Below are 24,422 nucleotides of genomic sequence, written 5' to 3' on the forward strand. Positions count from 1 at the left end.
AAGAAATTATTTCGATTTGACAATAAAATTAAATATGCAAAGAGAAATTAGAAAACATTAGATTTTATTGTTTTTTCTAAACACGGATATAAGATTATTGAGAAAGAGGAAAATAATATATGATCCGATTAAAACTAAGAAGATTAGGTGAGCACTTCTACACATAATCCTCAATAAGAAATCAACAATTAAATAATGAGGTTCCCAAACCATGACCTAACCATCCCAATTTTCAAGGCTAGTTTTGCAACACGATGTGCTACTTGATTGGCACTGTGAAGGATATTGGTAAAACCTCCTTCGGTGATCCTAGTCAGCAAAAACTTACTATGTTTCACCACTAGTCTTATTGGAGGTATGTATGTAATTGAAATGATTAGATGTAGTTTGAAACGGCATCAATAAGTGACTTATAATCTGAATTTTTTTTTTTTTTTTTTTGGTTGAGAAAAAGCGATAATATTTATTGATGAAACATATCAGAGTACAAAGCCCCAAAAGAGCCAAAATGGGTACAACATCTCTAATGACCAAACACAACAACATGTTGATTTGATCCGGAGAGATTTACCAACAAATATTCAACCCCCTGATTGAGCATCTCTAAGGACTTGTACTCAGACTAACAATACATCTCCATCGCGCAACGACAAATCTGTATTGCAGCCGAAAATTAGAATACAAAACATAGCAAACTCCTAAAGAGTTCTGGAGAATTAAAATAAAAAAATACAACAAACTCCTAATGAGTAATAGACTTAAAACAAGAAACAGGAACACCGCTCCACATCCTCTCCGGCAACCAAAGACATCCATAATGTCATACCGGCTAAACCCCAACCCACACAAACAGGTAACTTTCACTACTGTAACTCCAAACACTGAACTGTAGCAAAACCCTATATATGTGGGCCAAAAGCAGCAACTAAATCATGGCGACAATGGTGTTTCGCGGTGTCTGCTTCCACAACACATACGAACCAGCATAACAACTGTGACTACCTCTATCCACGTCGATTCCACCGCCTCCGTGAGGATAGATAACACTGAAATTAACACTTAGGTGACAAGGGGTAAATTAAATGACACTCAAACAAAACCACAACAAACTTCACACACTTTAGACCTTGACCAATACTCTTATGACTAGTTAATTGTCAGACATGAATAATCACAACCAAGAACATACACAGAGCATATCAATATGTACTTGCAAGCCTAGAAAATTATTAGTGACAACCTAGGCACTCAGAAGGACCAGTCAATCTAGGCATCCTCTGTGCTAGCAACAACTATGGTGAAAGTGTGTGAAAGCATCATAATCAAGTAAGCATCAGACAGCATAAAATGATGACTAGTCAACCGCAAGAACACAAACCCAAAAATACATGTGATGACTAGTCAACTGTCAAGAACACAAACCCAAAAAATTTAAAAGATGCAAATCAGAAATTTGTTCACCCAGAAACTGACCATTGGGAAAAACTGGGGGTCATCAACCGACCAGGCAATTCACTAAGCAAAAAGATTCTTACAAGGAAACACTAGCAAGCTCAACAAATCCTAGGTCTATTTAGGAAGATGAGCTATACCTTTCCTTGTGCAATCTTCTTCTCTAGCTTAGCAAAACCAGCAGCTTGGTCCTTCATGACAATGACAACTCCTTCTTCACCTCATTCATCCCATGGCACCAGCTAGCTAGCTCCAACTCAGACAAAAACGAAATTTGGATTCAAAGAGAAGATGACCAATATCTTCAAGAAACCATACTCTTGAAGAAATCAATCTTGAATCTAACCTAGATATATATGAGAGAGTGTTTGATCTAGCAAGATAAGGTTTTCATATTTCAAATGCAGTTTTCAGAAAGAAACAATTTGGAAAACTCAAGGATGAAAAATATGAAGGTTACTCTTGAGGAAGAAGCGAAAGTTTGCAAAGAAACTTTCCAAAACTTGCCTTCCAAAGTCACAGTTGCCAAATGAGGAATACACAAGTTTTTACACTAAAATTCCTAAGTTAGAATCGTACAAGGCAGCAAAGGATTTCGCACAATAGGACAAAAACAAATGGGTAGGTCCAGCTGGAAACAGTGAGCTGGAAATCCTAACATTACAAAAGTTGACTAGTTATACGAAGGAAAGATGACTAGTCATAATTTTCAGGAATTTAGTTAATGCAATGCAAAACTTACCTTTATCAAACACATTGTTGTCTATCATAATGCAGCCAGTTAAGAACACCTAGAGATGTAATTCTTAATCTAAACTAGAGCTTGAGAAAATACAATGATTGTCCTATTACAAAATTATTTAGGGAAGCCAAAAGTAAATCACAAAATGCTTACAAGCACCACCAGTAACTCTTATTACAGCTAAGCAAAAAACACCCAAATCAAAAAAAAAAAAACATGCAACCATAAACAACAAAACAAAAAAAAAATCAAGATCCAGGGAAAAGGAAAGGGAAGGAAAGTGGAGAAGAAAAAAAAAGGGAATACAGAAAGAGAGGGGTTGAGAGGAAAGAGAGAGGAGGAAGATAGGGACGAAATGGAGAGTTAGGGAAGGAGAGACAGATGCCACCTAACCCCCACCCGGTGCGGCAATGAAGGGTGGGGGGCAACAATTTTCTTTTTAATGTACAGTAATGTATACCTTTTTAATATCTAGTAATCTTTCTCTATCTCATGTTAAAAAAGAATCTAACAAAAAAAAAAACCAATCAAGACAATGCTTTGAGAGAGGGATACGATTGTTTTTACAATTTTGCTATCAACCAAGTAACTCAATTATTTGTTTTGTACATATTAAAAAAGAAAGTAAAACAAAACTCAATTATTGGAAAGAAATGAAATGGGCAAGCAGACATTATGCAAGGTAGTGGGTCCAAAGTCACCCAACCAATCAATTACATATTAAATGTTTGAATCACAATGTAAACCCCATCGCTTGTTTAGCTGGAGCCTCGATGTTAGCTTAATTATACAGGTATAAAATTTTCCATTTTAGCTGAAAAATATCATCTATTTAGTTATCAAATTTGGGGAATTTAAAGCAAGATTAATGATATTGATAAAATAGAATACAAGGGTTACATTAGAGAAATCGTGAGAAAGAGGATGTGGAGAGAAATGAGGTAGGATGTGGAGAGAAGAGGATGGGAACTGTTCGATGGACTCACATCCTCTCCGGATCAATCAATCCCGGTCGTTCTCCGGTAGTAAATGGGATGGGGGTTACATAATTATGATGATTGGACTAGTCATTACATTACAGTTTGTTTTTTATTTTTTAACAAGCAACAGCGCCAAAAATTGCTTGCTAAACCCAAGTGCAGGTGTTGCATAATGGTAAATCTCGGACGTTGAGTATTGTATCCATAGAAAGCGGTATGAAAGTACAAAAATTTGTAAAATAACTATAACAAGAAGAATAAGATTAAACGAGTAGAAGAAAAATCAATAATAATTAACACTAAGACGTTGGAGTTCCACCTTCAAAATACATATGTCATCCCATTAGTTTGACTCTCACTATGATTGTTCACAATTAAAACCCAATTTAATTTCGTTTAGAAAGAATTTCAAGCATAACCTGTACCTACGACAACAACCTATCAAGAAACAATTTCAGTGAAATCAAAACAATATACTAATTTTCTACAAATCTCATAAAAAATATGGATGTTTTTACTAAACTATAGGAAAAACATGACTAAACTTATGAATAAGATTATCAAGCACCCATCAATCGATGAAAGAGAAAAACTATAATTAAATTGAACAAATCCATAAATAAGAATTTAACATTGAAGCTCCATTCAAATCAAACTAACGAAACCACATAGTATCTCGAAGGCTTTACCCCTAGCCTTAGCTAGGGAGTATGTTCTCCGTAACAAAGAAAAATAACTCTAAAGAACTAAAATGTTTTGAGCCAAAAGTAGAATGTCTGAGACAGCGCGAGTAGCACCCTTTTATATCAGTCAAACCCTAAATACTTGAACTTCCTTTTTCTTCTTGGACTTGGACTTTCCTCTTTTATTTTCTTCTTTCCTTTTGCCGTCAGTTTGTACTAACCTTGGCAAATAATTCCAATCAAACTGGTATTTCTCGTTTTTGTCCTTCCTTTCTCTTGTTTTTATTGTTGCCCAAATCTGATGCCCATATAAATCAAACACCCCTACAAACAAACACATCATTTATTAGGTCTTTGTTTTTATGGAACCTCGACGATATGAGGATGAATTTTATTAAATAAAAATCAAACTAGTACAATGAGGGGGACGTAAAAACAAAACCATGCAAGAAATGAGAACCTAAAATAAAAGAACGACAATTAAGAAAAACAATAATGAGTAACTGAAGAAAGATCTTGAACATAAGCATTGGCAGCACATGAAGGAACCGGTGACCATCAATAATAAGCATCATGAGTTGCACTAAAATTAACCAAGGCATCAGCTGCACAATTACTCTCGCGAAAAATATGGGGACAAAAAAATCCATCTGACGAAGTTTCCATAAAGAATTGTTCCAATCAACCAGCAAATACCAAAGAACATCCAAAGGAGATGATAGATAATGAAGCACCAAAGTGGAGTCAGTCTCCAACCAGGTGTGATGCCACTCATCAACCCAAGCAACACGATACCCTCAATTAAACCTCTGCCGCAATGGAACTAGGAAACTCAGTCCATGAAGCAAATGCACCCAAAACTTTTCCATGATAATCTCGAAAAATGCCATCAAAACCCGCCCGTCTAAGGTGTTATTATCCTACCATTTTGTGGGGATTAGATGGGATAAATTTTATTAATGAGTAATCCATCTTCTACCTTCAACTTGACCCCAAAAAAAAAAAAAAATCATTTCTTTCTCAAACATGCTTTAAATATAGGGAATATCCAATCCGATTCAATACTAATTACCAAACGTTGGCCTAAATGATTAAAATCTACTGCAGTATGCACACAACTATTAACCAAATTTCATTTGGTTCATATGTTATTGGATTTCCTTGTTTGGGCTTAGCCCTGATATGGACGAGATGCACTTGGGCTTGAAATGAAACGTCATCAGAATTTCTCCCAATTCTCTCTACAAATGAGACCCAGTTTTTAAGCCTTCACGTTAAATGGCCTTTCATTTGAAACCTTGCTGACTATTTTAATTGCTTTTTTTTTTTTTCTCTTTCTCTCCCTTTTTTATAAAAATCAATTTGTTAGGGTATTGATACGATTTTTACCATCCATACAAATCAGGTTAAAATCACATAAAATACTTGCAAGAATACAAGGCTATTGTAGTATAGATGCTCATGCAAGGTCGTTCTCCTCAAGGACTATTTAGTAATTAATGTAAAAACAATATCTAATTAACTACTTGAAATTAAGGGTTGAGAAGGATGATTCTGAAATTGTCTAAAAACTACGAATGTTGATTAAAACGAATATGATCAAAGAAAAGAGTTTTATAATCCAATTTATAAAAGCACTAGGGTTTCACCATCACCTAGCAATCCTACGAATTTTTACCAATTACTTATGATTTGCACATGCCACTTTGAAGGTTAGGTTTTCCTAATTTATATTCTACTTGGAACCTCCAACATAGAACATATATCTAACATGCAACTTGTCCGGACGTTCGAATCAAATCTGAACATGAAAGACTCACTATGTTTTGTGAAAACCCTTTGAAAAACCATGCAACCCTTAAGACGTGGTGTTCATCTTAAGTGAAATTACAATTATTAATCACAAGAAACCAGAGTCAATTTCAGGGAACCTTCCGACCAAAATTGCATCCAATTACTTTTCTAAAGATCCTAATGGTGATCAAGCATTAAGACAATTAGATAGTTTAAAACAGTGATTAACAATTCAAAGTATGCATGCAATCAATCATAAGCAATTAAATAAAAATTACATATTCATGCTAAGGTTCAAGGTTTCACCCTAGCAAAAGAGAATTAGTTATGCATATTCATAACTGAATTCATGGAAAATATTATTAAGAAGAAAAAGAATGAAAACACCTTAAAGTTGCAAAATCCTAGCAATTTTGCTCTCCACAATGTCACATTCAAAAGCCAAAAAAAAGTCCCTCAAAATTGCCGTGAGAACCAACTTAAATACCCCCTACAAACAACCTGCCCACGTCCAGCTTTTCTATCTCCGCAAGGAAACTAAATAAAATAAAATAATAACATGACATAAAGTCCAAATTGGATTAGGAGAATCTGCCCACAATCTGCTCAGCCACGTTTTGGCCTCAAATTTCCTCCAAATCAGGCCCAAGATAGCTTGTTTTAAAGATACAAACGTTCTGAACACTTCTCCAGAAGGCCACGAACCCATCTGAGGTCATCTTGGGCTCCAAAAACGCAATAAAAGCCCAAAATGTCACTATTCCAGCACCGCGCACTGCTCCTTTATTTTATTGCCAGAAAATAACCGCTTAGTAGAAAAATCTGAAATTTTGATACGATCAAGCTAAGTGACTCACGAACGTCATCCAACTAGAATTACTCCAAAATTCGTCCATTTGATTATGTTTTGCTCCAGAGGAAATCGAAAGTCCTATATTGGAAATATAATTCAAAGTATCAAAATTTTTCCAAAATATTAACCAAAATATACTAAGAATGGGGTTAAATATATAATATAAAACTAGCCTCTCTGCACGCCTTCTGCACTTGTGAGAGGCTTTTTTAAAAAAAAATTAAATTTATTTTAGAATTAAAAAAGATAATGGGTGGTTGTGTTCCATAAAAATAGGATCTATTATCTGATTTTTCTTTTAATTTTTTTTTTTTAAAATATGAAAAATGTGAATTTACCATATTATCCTCATTTAATTAATAATTCCAATTCTTAATGTTTGCATTAACCAAGGGCATTTTCTGGTATTTTGAATGTTTCACCTTTCTCTGCCTTTTGCTTTATATATATAGATATACCCATCAGGTATCAAACTTTCACAGCATGTTTCTCATCCTTCGTGAGAGTAGGAAAGCCACAGGAACTTGAGCAACGCTTACCGGATTGAAAATTTGTTTGGATACTCACAGGCAGCAGCTTACCCATGGAAATTCATTTTTGTTGTTGATGTTGTTGTTTGCTTTGGCTGGCATGTTTTGGTTGTTCAATGGAATTCCTCGAGGTCCAAGAAAAAGAATATATATATATATATATATATATATATATATATATATCTCTCCTATTCATCAGCATCTTCTTTGTTGTTGTCTTCATCTTCTTTTCTTCCCTCAATCTGTTGTTATTGAAATTTGGGGATTTTTTAGGGTTTATGAAGTATCAATTAGGGATTTGCAAGTTTATCAAAAAATTGGGGATTTGCAATTGAGTATTAGGAATTAGGATTTAGGATTTACTATTAATTTTGGTGTTCTTGCTTGATTGCATTATCAAATAGGATTTCCAATTGATTTGTTGTTTTTGCTTATATGAATAATGAATTATCAATTAGGGATTCGATGAATTAATTAATTGTTGACATGTTGTCTTCTATATATTATTCAATATGGGTTTTTTTTTTTTTTTTTTTTGTTATTAATGAAATTCTCAAGTTTTCTTTTTTCTTTCTAGGGTTTGTACGTTGGTAAATTTAGCCCACCCCAATTATAAACTACAATTATGATTGTTAGTGGTGGAATCTATGACTTAGGGCTTTATCTCATTGAATTTTTCGTTCTATTTTTATGCTTAACTGATTTAGTTTATTTTAGTTAAATTGAAAGCAATTAATCTCTGTTGAATTAGTAAAGACATATTTGGAATTAGGTTGTTCTAAATCAATTTTTTGTGGGTACAATCTCGTTCTTAGGTTTCTATACTTCAATAGATTCATGGGATTACGAATTTAATTTGATTTAAATTAATCTACTATAAGAATCTTTCAACATCGAAAAATTGATCAAAATTTATTTTAGATTTTAAATTATACACCCATAAAATCGCAACCCATATTGTTTGAGCCTACCCATTAACAAACACCAACCCAAGCAATTGCAAAAGACGATGGACTCAAGAACAAATTCGAAGCAAAAATCCTAAGATTAACCCCCATTTGCCTGGAAAGAAAAAGAAATTCAATGTTTTCCTTTACTAACACCCAAGAACAAACTGGGGGAAGAGAATAATTTCTTAAAATTTTATGCAATAAAAAAAACGGAGAAGAAATTAAGAGGGTTTATGAAAATCTGATGGCACCAGCACCAACATAGCCACTACTCAAGGAGTCAAATGAATCTTGCATAAATGGAAGTCGTTGGTGATGGATAAAGATGGGGAAGTTTCATTTCATGGACGGTGATGTTAACGTTGATATAAAACAAAACGTTATCTTTGTTGGAGCTGTTGTCTATATGTCATCGTCTTATAGGTGCGTACTACCACCTGGCAAGTGCCGTGTGATAGTACCGTACTATTGTATAATTTCTCCAAAAGAGAGTATCCGATTACTTTCACCCCAACGAACGATGTTTCATAATAAAGCAAAAAAGGCAAACAAAGTTTAATTTTTTTGGATAGTGAACTGAGCGGCTTCCAATCAAAGCTTTTATGCAGGACCAAAGCAACTACTTTTTTTTATATACCTTTCCGGCTTTCAATTGCCTTGTGCATGTAAAACTTTGGTTGCGTTTCTCTTCTTCCAAATGAAAAAGTTTTCTGCATGCTCGAAAGTTAAAGGCAGATATACCTAAAATCTCACAGTTTTTTAGCACCCTACTTTGAATCTTTATATTTTGAAGTTCCCAAGTTGTTCACCATGGAGATGGAGGTAGGCAACATGGAGTTCTCTTCTTTCTTAAACAGAATAAAGCTAGCCCTACCTCGCATTTCATTCAACAAAGATATGACCTTGGCATTGCGATGTCCACAATATATTGAAATTAATATCGAAGGTCAATTTTAATAGATAACGTATTAGTGGAGTTGTAGGGTTTGCAAATCACTTCAAATAGGCAATTGCTATTGATCACTAGTATTTGCATAAAGAACACATGCGTATCTGTGTGAGAAAGAGACATTAGATATCGGGGACTGGCTTTTAGCATGTCTGTATAGACATAGATCCATGTACTATACTTTTAGAACATGTACACATAAATACTTTTTTATGAATAGTATTTAAAGCGATGCTATTGTTGGGCTCACTCCAAGATATGACTCAATTAGTCAAACTATCTAATTTTTAGAAACTCGTTTAAGAATCATTCATGTAAAAAAAAAAAAAAACTTCAAAACTTGAAATTGTTTGACCATTTGATTGTTTATTACAAACATTTGTAACTTAACAGTTAAATCATTATTTCTGATCTCGTTAATTTTTTGTAAGGGTGATTTTCGAATGTGATCCTAAAAATTGAGTGCTTCAGATTATTGAATTGCATTCATAATTGGGCCCACATGCCAACATTTTTTGTGAATAGTAAGAAGGTATCCTCTGGATGATTAAATTTCTCATATATATATAGGAAATTTGAAAACATAAGGTATCATCTTAGTTATGTTTTACGTAGTAGATAGAGGCATATATATAACTTCCACAGTGTGTCTAAGAACATACACTAAAATCATCTTATTACTTGAAAGTGTAGTGACATAACTTTTTTTTTTTTTTTCTCTATCTTTGTATGACATTTTTTTTTGTTACAATATTGTTTTTATTATTAGGTAAGTCAAAGAATTTATTTTCTCAGCCACTTCTATGAATGGAATTCATTAACTACTTTAGAATCTAGGTAGGATTTCCATTTACTTAAAAGTGAGTCATTCATTGCTAATTGAACTGAGACCTTTTTAAATTAAAATTCACACACTTAAATGGGTCTATTAGACCTCATCTCACCTAATGTATTAAATCGAAGTGGTTAAGTTTAGTAGTGCGATCAGCTGGTCTCTGTTTCACAACATCCATAAAGAAAAAGTGAGACATAAAGCATTATCTTGTAGATAGGAAATGGGCATCCATAAAGAAATCCAATGATAGACAAGCTTTATGTATTTTATCATGCATCACACTTTAATAGGAATGGGCAGCTCCAAGTAGCCTTAGATGATCACTTGATCATGATTATAGTCTCTCTCTCTCTCTCTCTCTCTCTCTCTCTCTCTCTCTCTCTCTCTCTCTCTCTCCTTGTTAAAAGCATTGTTTATGTACAACACCCACTACCTGTGATGTGACTGTAATATATCACACTTGCCTGCCTTGCTATATACTTGAATGGGAAGAAAAAAAAGTGTACGATTTTGTCTCCAAAAGAAGAGGGAAAAAAGTTGTTCTTCTGTACTGCGAATTATTCAAATAAGATTCATATGGCTCATCTCAATTTTAGAAAAGAAGGGAAAGATATTCTCTACAACATTTGGTAACTTTGGCCACTATACAAATATCAAACTGAATGGGAAGCTACGAAAAGCTTTATATCATGTGCCCTTGTCTTTCTTCTTTCTTCTCTCTCCTGTCCCTTTTTTGCGCAGACTGAAATCTCCCTCTTTTTCTCTCTCCTCTCTCAGTTTTCCTTTTCCTTTTATTCTTTTAATTATTCACACATCGTGATCAATGTTAGGCCATTATATAGCATTCATATTTCTAACAGCCAGAAAACAAAAAATCAACCTGCATTAACATACCAAAGCAACGAGTGGACAGATGTGAGCATAGCAAGTGGAAAGAATCGTTAGTGTATATATTATTTGTCACGTTTTATACTATTAAGAAAGTATTGGAGATAGTTACAGTATTGGCCATGATTATCAAAGCCAAACTATCATTATTGTTCATGATCTGTCTTTTGACGAATCATGCAAATTAATATTGCTGTAGCCAGTGGATGTTTACCTCAGTGGTTGAGGTCGTTGTTTGCAAACCCCATGGCATCAGTTCGAATCCCCTTGTGGGTGTCCACTCCCCTTCAAATAGAATTCCCCCTCCCATTAGAATACAAAGCACCAAGAACTACAAAGCAAGAACTACAAAGCAAAATGGGATCAAAATTTGATACAGGAAAGTATGTAAAACCCTGCTGATCCACAGAGTTGATTTTTTTTTTCTCCAAGATTTTGCCTTCTACCACTAAATAGGGTTTGACGCCAACCTAAGAATAATTCTACACACACCCACACCATTTGATGGTATACCACGGAGTTCTCTTAAGCATCAACAAGGTCCACACATGTCCCTTAATATCGAGTATACAAAATGGCATAGCGGAAACCACGTAGGTACCTCAACCGTGACAATCGTGTGTGCTATTGGCTTGGTGGCCAATAATGTCCTTGGAGTTTCCTACCCTTAAGAGGAGAAAAACTTACGAGAATAACATTGTTTTGCTATCTCTTATCAATAATATATACTATGTCACGTGAAAGTGTTATCACACGTGTATGTCCGTCCCCTAAGCCCACTCTTTGCCTAGCTAGAGGAAGCTAACTTAGTGCCGCAATGGTGTAGGCACTAGAGGTGGTGCATAGCTTGACACCATGTTGTATACCATTTTATAAAATTTCTCGTCTAGGTAGGAACATCAGCTATTTATGCGCAAGAAGTTGATAAATTCATACTAACTCGGATTAGTGAATCGTCAGTTGCATTGAATTCGTATCGACCTCCCGGGTTTGCTAATATTCTTAGAATTCCCAAAAATATTCATACAGTACCTGATAAATTATACTTTTATATGGCTGATCGTATGACACTATGAAAAAGAAAGAAAAGAAGTACTTTTTCAGTTCCTTTGATTCTCAGATGTAGCCATAAGGGGAAGCATACCCTATGATTAGAGACTGGGCTTAGGTTAAGCACCAGCCAACCATAAATAAAAATGGCATCTGAATGGAAGGCAATGACAGATACTATTGTCCCCTATTTGCGAGAGCCCTATTTGCGAGAGCAAAATCTAGAGATATATGTATGCCTAGGTTGCTCCTGCTAACTAGCTCTCATAAAAATACCAAATCCATAACTTGACACCCCTACCTGGTTTTGAACTAGTCTAATTGCACATTCCTTCTCGAATTCCTCTTTTTATGAAGACGAAATCTATATTTTTTTTATCTCTTTCGAAAGGTGGGAGAATCAAATGTATTTTCCTTCTCAATGAAACTCCAACAAGTTTTGAAGAAAATTAAATAAATTTGTATCATATGATGAGATGCAAATTCTACACAAATTTTCTGGTGTCGCTTCATTTTTCATGTTTGGACTTACCAAACATGGGAAAACAATTGATTTCTCATCCCCAAGCTTCCTTTCCCATAAACCAAATGGGCTAAGAAACTAACGCAATGTGTGATATCCCACAATAAATCTTCTCATGGATTGTGGGATGACAGTAGGGTCTCTTATTTTACAAACAAAACGAAGCTCACTTGGTGGATGAGTTTGCGGTTAAAATGGATATATCTTGTGAATGGAATCGCTTGCCTTTTATCTGAGTACTGCTCCCAACAGTTGAAAAGGGTGTAAACATTTTTATTTATGAATAAAATTTCACAACAGTTCTGGAAAAACAAAAACAAAAAAAACAATCTTAGCCACTTAATCGATAACTCTTTTCAAGCTTTATCTCTCTTTGGTTGTTATGAGTTTGCAATTTTAGTTGCGATGATCTCTATCAGAGTTTCTTCGATCTTGCGTGATCATTAGTAGAGGTGCACCAAATTGTCTTCATTTTGATGTTGGATCGCTCCGTTATTGTAATGACCTTTTGTGGTAGTGACTTTTTTGATTGAATTATGAATGCAATCCAAGAATTTCTCGAAAACAAAAACAAAAAATCAACTCCTCTTTTAAATTTACATTTTACAAAATTAACAATATTAGTTTAAAATCTTCCGGCCGGTTTTTGTCTTCTTCTTTTTTCTTTTTCTTTTTTGCCAAATAAAATCTTCAATTATTGGAAAGGTCAGATATTTTCTTTTCGACAGCAAGGACACAACAAAGGACGGCCCAAAAACAGGATGAACCATTCGCTTATGAACTGGTGAGATGTATCATGAAATTCTTACAAAATTTTGGAATTTTCCACCAATTGGATTTTCCGTTTGCTGATATTTTGTCTGGTGCATATCCACTCAACGACCTTGCTGGTCTGAGTGGTTTTCAATAGCACTAAGTCGATGGGATGCTTAACAAGTCATTGAAGCCGTATGAGGGGAGTTGTCCAAGCCTATCTTAGTTATACCAATAATGTTGTAATTATCTTTTAAGAACCAACAATTAATAATGATTATTGATCATGAATATTGGTTGATCATGCTCCAATATTAACACCAGCATTAACGCTTATGCATGACATATCATTTGACTATATTTGACAAAGAAATTTGGATAGAATTTATATTTTAGATTTTCTTTTTCTTTTTCTTTTCTTTTTTTTATAAAAGGCGAAAATATTTTGTTGATAAGAGAAACATAAACAAGTACAAAGCCACTATATGGTGCCAAATATGGATAAATCTTCTACAGTGATCAAACGCAACAACAAGTTGAATTGATCTGGAGAGAATCACGCACAACCCACAAAGTGATTACAATCCTTGATTCATAAACTAAAAGCACGCCTGCTCAAACATACAATACCAATCAGCCGGACAACTGAAGAAATGGCAAATCCATATGGAAAATCGAAATCTAAAAAGAAATAAAGTCTCCTAAAGAGAATAAAACACAGCAAACTACTAAAGAGTTCCTGAAAATTACTAGACAAAAAACTATTTTATCTATTTTATATGTCAGTTCTTTTACATTTTCCAATTATTATACTATTTTATAAATTTTGTTTTAAAATTTTATATTAGTTTTCTAACCCATGTGGAGTTGTTATTATTAGTGTATTTCTATCACGCAATCATTTAAAAGATTAGCGAACAAGATAAGAGAGAACATATGGGTAGTGTTGTGTTGTTTGGTCATCAGGACATGGTTCACTGGTGGGGTGTTGAGGTGTGGGTTCCCATAGGTTGGTTGCAGGCAAGGTCTTAAATATCGATGTTTTCGGAAATATCGGTGGTTCAAAAACACGGAAATATCGGGAAAATATCGATATCGATAAAAATTAGATAAAAAGCACGGAAATTGTGATAAAAACATGGAAATTTTTAATGAAACTTTGTAAAAATTTTATTTAGTCAATCATCTATTATTTTAACACAAAAGTTTATTTTACCACCGCCCCGGTCAAGATCCACCGGTCTAGCTCAGCTGGTCGATAAGCTGGCCAACCCTTTGATTGAGGAGGAGACCATGTCTATGACCACCATTAGAGGCTGGCCTTCTTCTACTTACTTCATAGAAGGTTTGATTGAGTTTTTGGATCCTGTTCATTGGGTTTTGTTCAAAATTAGGTTTCTGAATTGTGGATTCTCCTGGATTGTTAGTTGGAGTATCTGATTCTTTTTTGCAATTTGATCATCTTGAAAGTTCATATCGCGATATTATCGATATTATCGATAATATCGCGATATATTGACCATTTGCAGCTGTTATTAGAATGAAAATATCGCAACCGAAATTATCGCGATATTATCGAGGAAATTATCGATAAATTGACGATAAATGAATGGAATCATGTGAAAATATCGCTGCCCCCAAAAAACGATAATTTCGCCGATATTTCGGCGAAATTATCGATATTTTGTTCATTGGTTGCAGGTAGGTGTCGAGGGAGGGGTGCAAGTGGGGTGTTGGTTGCGGCTTAGGGTGGGTGCGTGGGGTGGGGTGACAAGGAGGGTGGGGTGACGAGGAGGGTGGGTGACAAGTCAGTTCTTTACATTTTCCAATTGTTATACTATTTTATAAATTTTGTTTTAAAATTTTGTATTAGTTTTCTAACCCATGTGGAGTTGTTATTATCAGTGTACTTCTATCACGTAATCATTTAAAAGAATAGCGAATGCTCTTGCTGACGGAGGGGCTTACATGTAGGGTTTTCGTTAGTTTGGATATGAGTTTGTAGGGCCTTCAAAGATCGAGTACCAATTTGTAATTACCCCCAAAGTTTAGGAATTTTATGCAGTTAGCCCTAAACTATACAAGCTATGAATAATTTAACACACACACACACACACACACACACAAACACACACATATATATATTTAAGAAAAGAGATAATTGTATTCATAAATTAGGCACAAAGAGCCACTAGGGCAAATACAAATACCCATAAAGGGGTAATACAAATATGGAAGCATAGTAACCACACATGGCTATTCCAGATACAGGCCACATAAGGCTAGAGAAATTTCAGCGTAAAAGTCGTATTCTTGAACAAACTAGACATGAATCGCAACACCCAAATCTACCAATACAACTTAAACTCTCACAAGTATAAAAACCAAGTAAAGATTAGAACAATCAAACACCCAACTCACAAGAAGTTGATGCAATTATTACAAAACATGGAATCAGCAAACACACAGCAACCAAAAGCCAACAAAGCCATTATCACTACTTCTGCCTCTGCCACCACAATCTTCGTTGCGGCCTTGGAAATAGAGAACACCATTGAGATTGCAGCCAAGAGCCAAAAAAGATCTAACCACCAAAACTACAGATCCAAGCAGATTTGGGTATAAAAAAAAACCATGATCCAAAATAAATCTAGGCATAAATAACCTCCCCAAATTAAAATCCTCAATCGAGAAGATGAGGAATGGGAGAGAGAGAGAGTTTGGAAACACACAATGCCGCTTAGAAAGAAACAGTTGAGAGAGATTTTTATTTAATACATTTTATAACTACATACATAGAGAGCAAGGGCAAGAATTTCCTAATACACACCATGTGTAACCTTTTTCTTTCAATACAACTAGTATTGGTGGATTCGAATACAAGATCTTGAGTACATGGATAACTGCTCTTAACTATGTAAACTTCAAGCCCTTTGCCATACTATATGTAACTTAATATGACAAAAACCACCTCTTTAGGAATGCCTCACAATGAAGTTTAATAATCCAAACGGTTCTATATTTTACGGCTCCGTCAATGATCATCCATAGAAAAAATATACCAAAACTAAAACAAAGTGCTCATTTAATTACGTACTAGCATGTATTTGAAAATTCATCACATATATGTTTGGTGGGTGGGTTGGACTGGACTAGACTATTTCAATTCAAATGGACAAGAGTCTTAGCCGTTGTTTGGTGCGTTGGAACTGGACTTATTAAAATGGAAATAGTCCAACATATTGTATCTTGTAGGGTTACTTACAGTTTAATACCATGTGGTTACACCCTTAAGACATGTTAGAGTATCTCCAAGGGAGATGTCAAATACCAACATCAAATTTAAATTTGATGGCTGATGTGGCAATTTGACGTCTTACACAGCTTTGCACTCCACCCGATATGTCAAATTAAATTATTATTTTATTACATTTTAGTGTTGATTTATTTTTAATTAAAACGAAAAAAAAAAGAAAAAAAAATAAAATATTCATTTGACATCTTGCTTTTGGGATGTCAAAAATAACATCTCAACCTCCAGCCTTCATTCCACAAAAGCTTTGACACATTGGTTGGAGTGATGTGAGATGTTATTTCTAGCCGTTAAATGTCTATGTGGCACTTTTGACACATCGGTTGGAGATGCTCTTAGTCCCTACTTTTTCGATTTTTACAATTAGACACCCCAATCTTTTAAACTTGTTACAATGTGGTTCCGTCGATAGGGTTTTCGTCAGATCTCTCTATTAATTGCCTACGTGGCACTGTGTGTAAGATCCCACATCGACTAACAGAGAGGGGGTGATGTGCCTTATATGTACATGCCCACCTCCATCTAGCACGAGGCCTTTTGGGAGCTCACTAGCTTCGGAGTCATGGGAACTCCAAAGTTAAGCGAGTTGAGGCTAGAGCAATCTCAGGATGGGTGATCCACTGAGAAGTTGCTCGTGAGTTCCCATAAACAAAACTATGAGGGCAGAGAGGAGGGCCCAAATGGGACAATATTGTGCTACGGCGGAGCCGATCCGGGATGTGACAATTTGGTATCAGAGCCACTCCACCGTGTGGCGCGAGTGTGCCGACGAGAACGTCGGGCCCCTAAGGGGGGTGGATTGTAAGATCCCACATCGACCAAAGGAGAGGGGGTGATGTGCCTTATATGTACATGCCCACCTCCATCTAGCACAAGTCCTTTTGGGAGCTCACTAGCTTCAGAGTCATGGGAACTCCGAAGTTAAGCGAGTTGAGGCTAGAGCAATCCCAGGATGGGTGACCCACTTAGAAGTTGCTCGTGAATTCCTAGAAACAAAACCGTGAGGGCAGAGATGGGGGCCCAAAGCGAACAATATAGTGCTACGGCGGAGCCGATCTGGGATGTGACATTGTGGGTCCCACATTTATTTTAAAATTTATATGAATAAAAAAAAAAAAATTTAAAAAAAAATTAAAAAAAAACTAGAACTCTCTCTCTATCTTTGCACTCTCCCTCTATCTCGCCGATTTCTTCTATCCTCATCCCTATGACAACCACCCGCAAGCTCCAACCCCCAAACCCATCCCACATCCACCCTCCACCCTAGCCTTCAACCACAGCCCCCATGAACCCCATTGTGTTTTTCACCCATAAACCCTCAACCTTAAACCCACCACTTGCAACCCACCCACATATGCAAACAAGGTTCAATTTTATTTATTTTTCAATTTGTTGGTTTTTGAATTTGTAGAGAGAGAGAGAGAGATGCATACCGTCAAATCTCATCGAAAAACGTGGGCTGATGGTGGGAACAAGGTCTGGAGGATGGAGAGAGAGCGGTCGGCGAACTGTTGTTGGTGGGTGGGGACTGGAGTTTGGGGTTAAGGCAGGGGTATAAGAAATCGGGGGGGAGGGGGAGAAGGGGGGAGAGTGGTCTGGGTGGTTGCAAGCTGGGGTTCTAGGTTCGTTTAGGGGTAGGGGGTTAGAGGGTAGATGCGGGTGGTGGTCATGGGGAATGGGGGAGAAGAAATTGCAGAAGGGGGCTCTGGTTTGGGAGGATATTTTTTTCTTCTTTTTTTCTTCAATTTTTTCCCAAAAAAAATAATATTTTAACCAATTTAAAAAAAACATAAAGTTACAATGCCACATAGGCAACTAACAGAGAGATCTGACGAAAACCCTAACGGTGGAACCACATTGTAACAAATTTAAAAGATCGGGGTATCTAATTGTAAAAATCAAAAAGGTATGGACTAACATGTCTTAAGGTGTTTGGTGGGCTGCTTAGACTAGTTAGGATAGGTTTTGAAGCTTTGGATTAGACTGGCTTGTACTGGCTAGCCTTTGAGTCCAGTACTATTCATTTTTGTACCAAACAACAGACTGGAATTATTATTTTTTAATGAATCAAATTTTATTATATTATTTTGACTAACAATAATTAGATGCAATTCCAACTTTTTGCCTCAGTGTTTTTTTTTTTTTTTTTTTCTTTAGCATCTTTTAGATCCAAGAAAATACAAACTAAAAACATTTTAAAAAAAGAAAAGAAATAGGAATGATGCAAATCTTAGATGGGAAACCAAATTACCCATAAATGCAATTAGACTATTCTGGGAAACAGAAAGATGAATGAATTTTTCTTTTTAAAGATATCAAAAGAAATCAAATCCAAAAAACCACAACACTCAATATTTAACAATAAAATCAGAAAGAAAAAAAAAAGATAGGAGAGAAGAAGAGAGAGGAGAGATGAGAGGGTAGAGGAGAGAGAGCAGAGACGATGTGAAGTGGTTGAGGGAGACGATGCGAGGGAGACGACGCCAAGGGACACTTCAAGTTCGGCAAGAGGTAGCCGAAGAAGAAAGGCTTTGAAACCCATATCTCGACGTGAGTTTTGATATCCAACATATGAGTCGTTCTGTGGTGAGGGTGCCATATATAGATTATAAATTTGGACCTTCTTATTAGCCACATGATTCATTTGAATAGTAACTTCACTTAAGTTTACTAAAATGATCTTGTGGCTAATATGAAGGTCCACATGAAAAGTTGATATGTGACACCCTCACTATAGAATTTCGCATGCTGGATTCATATCCTAGACAAAAATTTAAGTCCAAGCCAGTGTGTGATGCAATTAAGCCCACCAAACAACAGACTGGACCCATGTCCATTTTAATTGAAAAAGTCTCATCCAGTCCAGCCCACCAAATAGGGCCTAAGAGCACTTCCAACAAGAGGCCCTAGCCTGAGCAAAAGGCCCCCCCAAGCCCCCATTCGTGTTTTTAGAGCCCCATTCTTGCCAGGGCAAGAGATGGGCTCCACCAACTTGGGCAAGACTTGCCTGGGCTGTTGCCTGGGCAAGCTAATCTAATGATTATGTTAGCAGCTAATTTAAATAACAAAAAAATTTTAATAAAAAAAAGGAGAGAAAAAAAAAACTAAAATTTTCAGAATTTTCAGAATTTTTTAAAAATAAATACCTGGCCATATTCTTCACTTCCCACACCAAAACTCTATACAAATTCCTCTTCTCATATCTCATGTGAATAGTGGTTGCTCTTGGGTTGCCATGGCAATTGGTGAAAAACCAACAAAAAAAATTGCTAGGGCATGCACTATTCATGTGAATAGTAACAACTTTTGCCTCCCATTACCTTTTACCATGACAAATGGATGGAAATGCTCTAAGGGTATAACAACATGGTACTAAACTGTAATTAACCCTATCTTAGGATATAAGTCTCACCTAACATAAAGGACTAACTTGGACTCAACTCCAATCCAGTTCAAGTCGAGCCACCAAAGGGTAATGTTGTCCTATCATATACACATATGCCATATATTACGATGTGAATATGACTTATTTTTAAAAAGTCTATTTAGGCCACTGGACCATAGTTCCCGTCGCTAAGAAAAACAAAAGTTCAAATTAACATTATGACACGTCAGTCTTGCCACAAAATGTTTCCACGTATGTGTATTCGTATACATAAAAAAATAATAGCAGTAGGGACAGTGTGTGAAAGCCAATTGGTGCAAAGCTAAGGTTAAGAGAGCAACCGTTCTCTATATATTGAAGATGGAGTTCCTCAAATTAGATGCCACAGATGAACGTCTAAATTATAAAACCACAACATGAAGAGTTTACTTGGTTGTGCTTTGGTAATGGAGAGGCACAAGCCTTATATTGCCATGCTCTTCATACAATTTGTGTATGCAGGTATGGCCTTGTTCTCTAAGGCAGCAATGGCCAAAGGAATGAACCCTTATGTGTTTGTGGTTTATCGTCAAGCTTTCGCTTCCCTCGCCTTAGCTCCATTTGCTTTCTTCTTTGAAAGGTTAGTTCATAAGCTTCCATTTGTGGCATACATCTCTCTAGACTTTTCAGTGGTTGTTTAATTTGTCTTCTGAATTTTCAGTTCGAAAGACGCTCCTCTTTCCTACACCTTACTCTGCAAGATTTTCTTCATTTCCTTATCTGGGTATGAACTTGGCTATGCTCTCTCTCCTCATCAACAATATTTCAATTAAATTCTCTAACATACATAATAATTTTTCCAGGATTACCCTGAGTTTAAATCTGTACTATGTTGCAATAAACTACACCTCTGCAACGTTTGCAGCAGCCACCACCACAACAATTCCAGCAATTACCTTTGTCATGGCGGTTTTGTTAAGGTAATTAATTAATAATTAACTATGATATTTAGCTAATTACATGGACCAAGTGCTTCTTCTTTTTATGTCATTGAAACACAAATGGTTTTGAAATTTTTGGGCAGAATGGAAAGCATTTCTATGAAACATTTGTATGGTGTAGCCAAGGTGTTGGGTTCTCTCACAAGCCTTTCAGGGGCATTGGTGTTTGCTTTAGTTAAGGGGCCTTCCATAAAGTTCATGAATTGGTATCCATCACATCATCAGACACAAATTTCAGACTCATCATCTTCCTCCAGAGGGGACTGGATAAAAGGATCCTTGTTCATGATTTCAGCCAATACTGCCTGGTCTTTGTGGCTAATTTTGCAGGTTCACATCATTAATCATTAGCACTGTTTTTATTATTATATTATTTTAAACAGTTTAATTAAGCTGGAATAATTTATTTTCTTTTGTAGAAATTTTTTTTTTATATTGCCCTTGTTGAACTAGCTAGTGCTTCTTTTCTAGGGTCCCATTGTCAAGCAATATCCGGCAAAGTTGAGGCTTACCAATCTGCAATGCTTCTTTAGCTGCATCCAATCATCATTTTTGGCCATTGCAATTGAGAGAAACCCATCAGCTTGGAAGATTGGATGGGACATTCATCTTCTCTCTGTTTTCTATTGTGTAAGTCATTTTTATCCACCCAACAAGAAAAAAAAACTACAAATACAACGAGTATGTATAACTTATGTCTCTCGTACTAAGCTATCACATGATAAACATACAGAAATTATTGTGAAAAGGACGTTGTACGCACCCATATTGTACATAAGATTTTTTTCGGGCAAACACTTCCATCTATACGCAAAACAAATTATGAATTTCTGTTTAAGTTCTAACTAAGCCACTTGTATAATGTTGGGTAGATTGGTAATTAAGCTATCGAAGGTACAATTTGGAAATTTGCTTGGGTAAATTTATATGGTTCATATTCCCTCCAAAGAGATAGGCTCATCTTTTGACTTATTGATATATACACAATGGTCATCATCTAAGTGATTCTGAGATCAAATATTGACAGCTAGTTCTTGTTTATATGTATATAAATTTTTTCCACATGCACATGTAACATGTCTATGCAAAATAGAAAAACTAGAAAAACACCATAGAGAAGTTAAAATGGAAGTTGTAGAAGTTGGAACAGAAAAAAAAAGTAGAAACTCGGAAGTGGGCGTGGTATGATTTATTCAATATATTGCTTTGGTATTTTGGATTTTGGATTTTGGATTTTGGATTTGGAGGTCCCGTTCAAAAAGAGATATTTTTTCTTTACAACATAAAAATTAAAAATTAAAAATAAAATAGTTACCAAAAAGGCCCTCATTTAATGTGAAGAATGACATGATTGAAATTTATACTGTCTGGATATTTTCTTAATAATAGTACAGATATAGATATAGATATAGATATAGATAAGTAGTGTCTCATGATGATGGGAGATGTTGCAGGGTGTAATTGTGACTGGAATTACCTACTGGCTGCAAGTTTGGGCCATAGAGAAGAAAGGCCCAGTTTTCACAGCGATGTTCACTCCTTTAGCACTGATTATAACAGCGATCTTCTCAGCAATCATGTGGAAAGAAGCCCTTCACTGGGGAAGGTCCGTTACCTTTTGCCTATCATTCAAACTTTTCACTGCTTTTGATTATTGTTGTTGCTGAGAGATAGACATGAGTAAAGCTTTAAAATCACAACAATCTTTCTAGGAAGGCCTTTGTGGTCTTCATATGTTACCAATTTTAGTCGGATTTTTAATTTCCACCGATTTACGTGCACATATGTAAAAGTGTTAAGATCATTTTGTGTTCTATTTCATAAACTGACTTGGATATTCACAGTTTAATGAGATGTGCGCAAAAGGGTCAAAATAAAAACGGAGATCTAATTATGATAGGTAACGAATGAATATCACAAGAAGTATTCTTAACAAAATCAAAATTACTAGACTTGTCTTGGTTGATTTGTTGCAGTATTGGTGGAGGCGTATTGCTTGTTGTGGGTCTGTATAGCGTTTTGTGGGGAAAGGACAAAGAAGACAGGAAAAGCGAAGAAAGTGAACAGAAACAAGAAAGCAAGGAGGAAGTGATATAAGAGTGCATTATTAGTTGATGGGGATGGGATTGTAGCAAAAATTCGATTGGATGAATAAAAGGCATTCCCACGATGAATGTTTGTCATGAACACACATTAGATTAAAGCAGTGATCATCTCTTTTTGTAACTATCAATCGAGGGCTAAAGTTTCCCTTTATTTTCTTTTTCTTGTCTAAATTTGTGTTGCAAAAGTTAAATGTTTATAGGCTTTGTTTGTGCTAGATTCCCTGTTTACATATGAGATGCGTACTTATGAATTTTTGGAACAGATTTGAAGTTGTAAACATTTCCAAATTGGTTTTTTCATTTTTTGTCCGTGGTCACATGACACATGAATGAAATCATTAGACTTGTCAAGGAAAACATGTCAAACATGTCATGTACCCCATGACTAAAGTCTGAAGGCAATTAAACCATAAGGTATGGTGCAGTTGGCAAATTGCCACATTCAATTGGCGAGTTACCTGGTGCCTCAATGGCAGGGGTTCGAAACCCGTTAGAAGCACTTTATAGCCAAGGGCAAGTCAAATCCCGAGCGGGGATTAATCTCACCCTTCGGATGTGGGGACACCTCGTGGTATTTACCAAAAAAAAGAGTTTAAAGGCAATTGTGTTTCATGTCACATAATAAGGCGTACATGATTATCCACTATGATACTAACGATGGAATGATTGTCGATTATGTGAGAGAAACACGAACGTGGGACTTAAAGCCGAGGACTTCATTGTCTATATAGTGTCAACTAACTTACCAACAAGCATATAGTGAAAGGTATGACAACAATTCATATTCTACTATAACCCTCAAGAACACTCACTAATTTGAGCTTCAAAATGTTTTCGTGCAAATACTCCTCCTGTCTCATTGGTGGCAAGTGAATGATATATTATGTCTCATTGGTGACAAGTGAATATGATATCATGCTTCTCAAATATTCCATAGAAAAAGCTTTAGCTACATAATAGCGACCCTTTTGGGTTGTATTATTAACAAGACTTGGGTTAAATTCTTTGAGTCTGGCCCAAGCGGCTTTCTTTTGGGATGGCATTGGGTCTAACTTTATGGGCCCCTATTGCATGAAAAATATAAACTACGCATATTGTTTTTTTATTTATTTATAATTTTTGGTCAACATTACTGCCAAAAAAGTTCAATAAATTAAACTATTAAACTGAATTAAAATGAACTGCGAGTACTCTAAGCACGAATGAAATAATCAAATAATGCTAGAGTTATTATACTCTTGGAATGCTCGCTTTATTAATAAATTTGGAACATAGTTTATCCTTTCTTTTTGGAAAAAGATTTTACAAGATGTTTGAAATTTTTTATTATAAAAAGAATAAATTAGTTTTTAAATAATAAGTCCCCCAAGTTAATAAAGCAATTTTACATTTCATAAGTTTCTTGGGTGAGTTTTGGAATGTTAACAAAATTAAAATAAAACATTGGAAAAATAAAACTTCCAATGAATATGGATGGATTCCACCAGCTGAAGGTAATTATTTCAATTTTTTTTCTTTGGTTTTGTTAAAATTAATGGTTAAGTTGCTCCAAGCTTCTTGATTAGAAATCATTGTCGGTGGGAGCCAATGAGATTCAATTTCCCATCAGGATTTAGTATTATATGTGAGAAACTCCTTCTCCTTGTACTTTAAATTA

At 35.5% G+C, this 24,422-nt stretch overlaps 1 protein-coding gene and 1 long non-coding RNA gene across 2 annotated transcripts; one reads left to right on the top strand and one right to left on the bottom strand.

Annotated features, from left to right (window-relative positions):
- Positions 1–10,297: 10,297 nt before the first annotated feature.
- LOC110763846 (uncharacterized) lies at positions 10,298–11,099 on the bottom strand. The gene is made up of 2 exons (XR_002527791.2): positions 10,871–11,099; positions 10,298–10,648 (listed from the first exon to the last, which is right to left on the bottom strand). It is a non-coding gene; the product is annotated as an uncharacterized LOC110763846 (long non-coding RNA).
- An 8,943-nt stretch (positions 11,100–20,042) lies between these two features.
- Positions 20,043–22,980, top strand: UMAMIT22 (nodulin MtN21 /EamA-like transporter family protein). The gene is made up of 7 exons (XM_021966728.2): positions 20,043–20,299; positions 20,381–20,443; positions 20,523–20,639; positions 20,744–20,990; positions 21,132–21,290; positions 22,115–22,266; positions 22,637–22,980. The coding sequence occupies exons 1-7, from the start codon at positions 20,097–20,099 to the stop codon at positions 22,755–22,757; spliced, it is 1,062 nt and encodes a 353-aa protein (XP_021822420.1). The 5' UTR covers positions 20,043–20,096; the 3' UTR covers positions 22,758–22,980.
- Positions 22,981–24,422: the final 1,442 nt, after the last annotated feature.

The sequence above is a fragment of the Prunus avium genome, chromosome 8 (genome assembly GCF_965620075.1).
Source record: "Prunus avium chromosome 8, drPruAviu1.hap1.1, whole genome shotgun sequence".
Lineage (NCBI taxonomy): Eukaryota > Viridiplantae > Streptophyta > Magnoliopsida > Rosales > Rosaceae > Prunus > Prunus avium.

What these genes read in the sequence shown, in the direction of transcription:
- UMAMIT22 (XM_021966728.2), top strand. Translation starts at nt 20,097, where the DNA reads ATGAAGAGTTTACTTGGTTGTGCTTTGGTAATGGAGAGGCACAAGCCT. An exon ending in GTCATGGCGGTTTTGTTAAG is followed by an intron (nt 20,640 to 20,743) that starts GTAATTAATTAA and finishes ATTTTTGGGCAG; the next exon opens with AATGGAAAGCATTTCTATGA. An exon ending in TTCTCTCTGTTTTCTATTGT is followed by an intron (nt 21,291 to 22,114) that starts GTAAGTCATTTT and finishes GAGATGTTGCAG; the next exon opens with GGTGTAATTGTGACTGGAAT.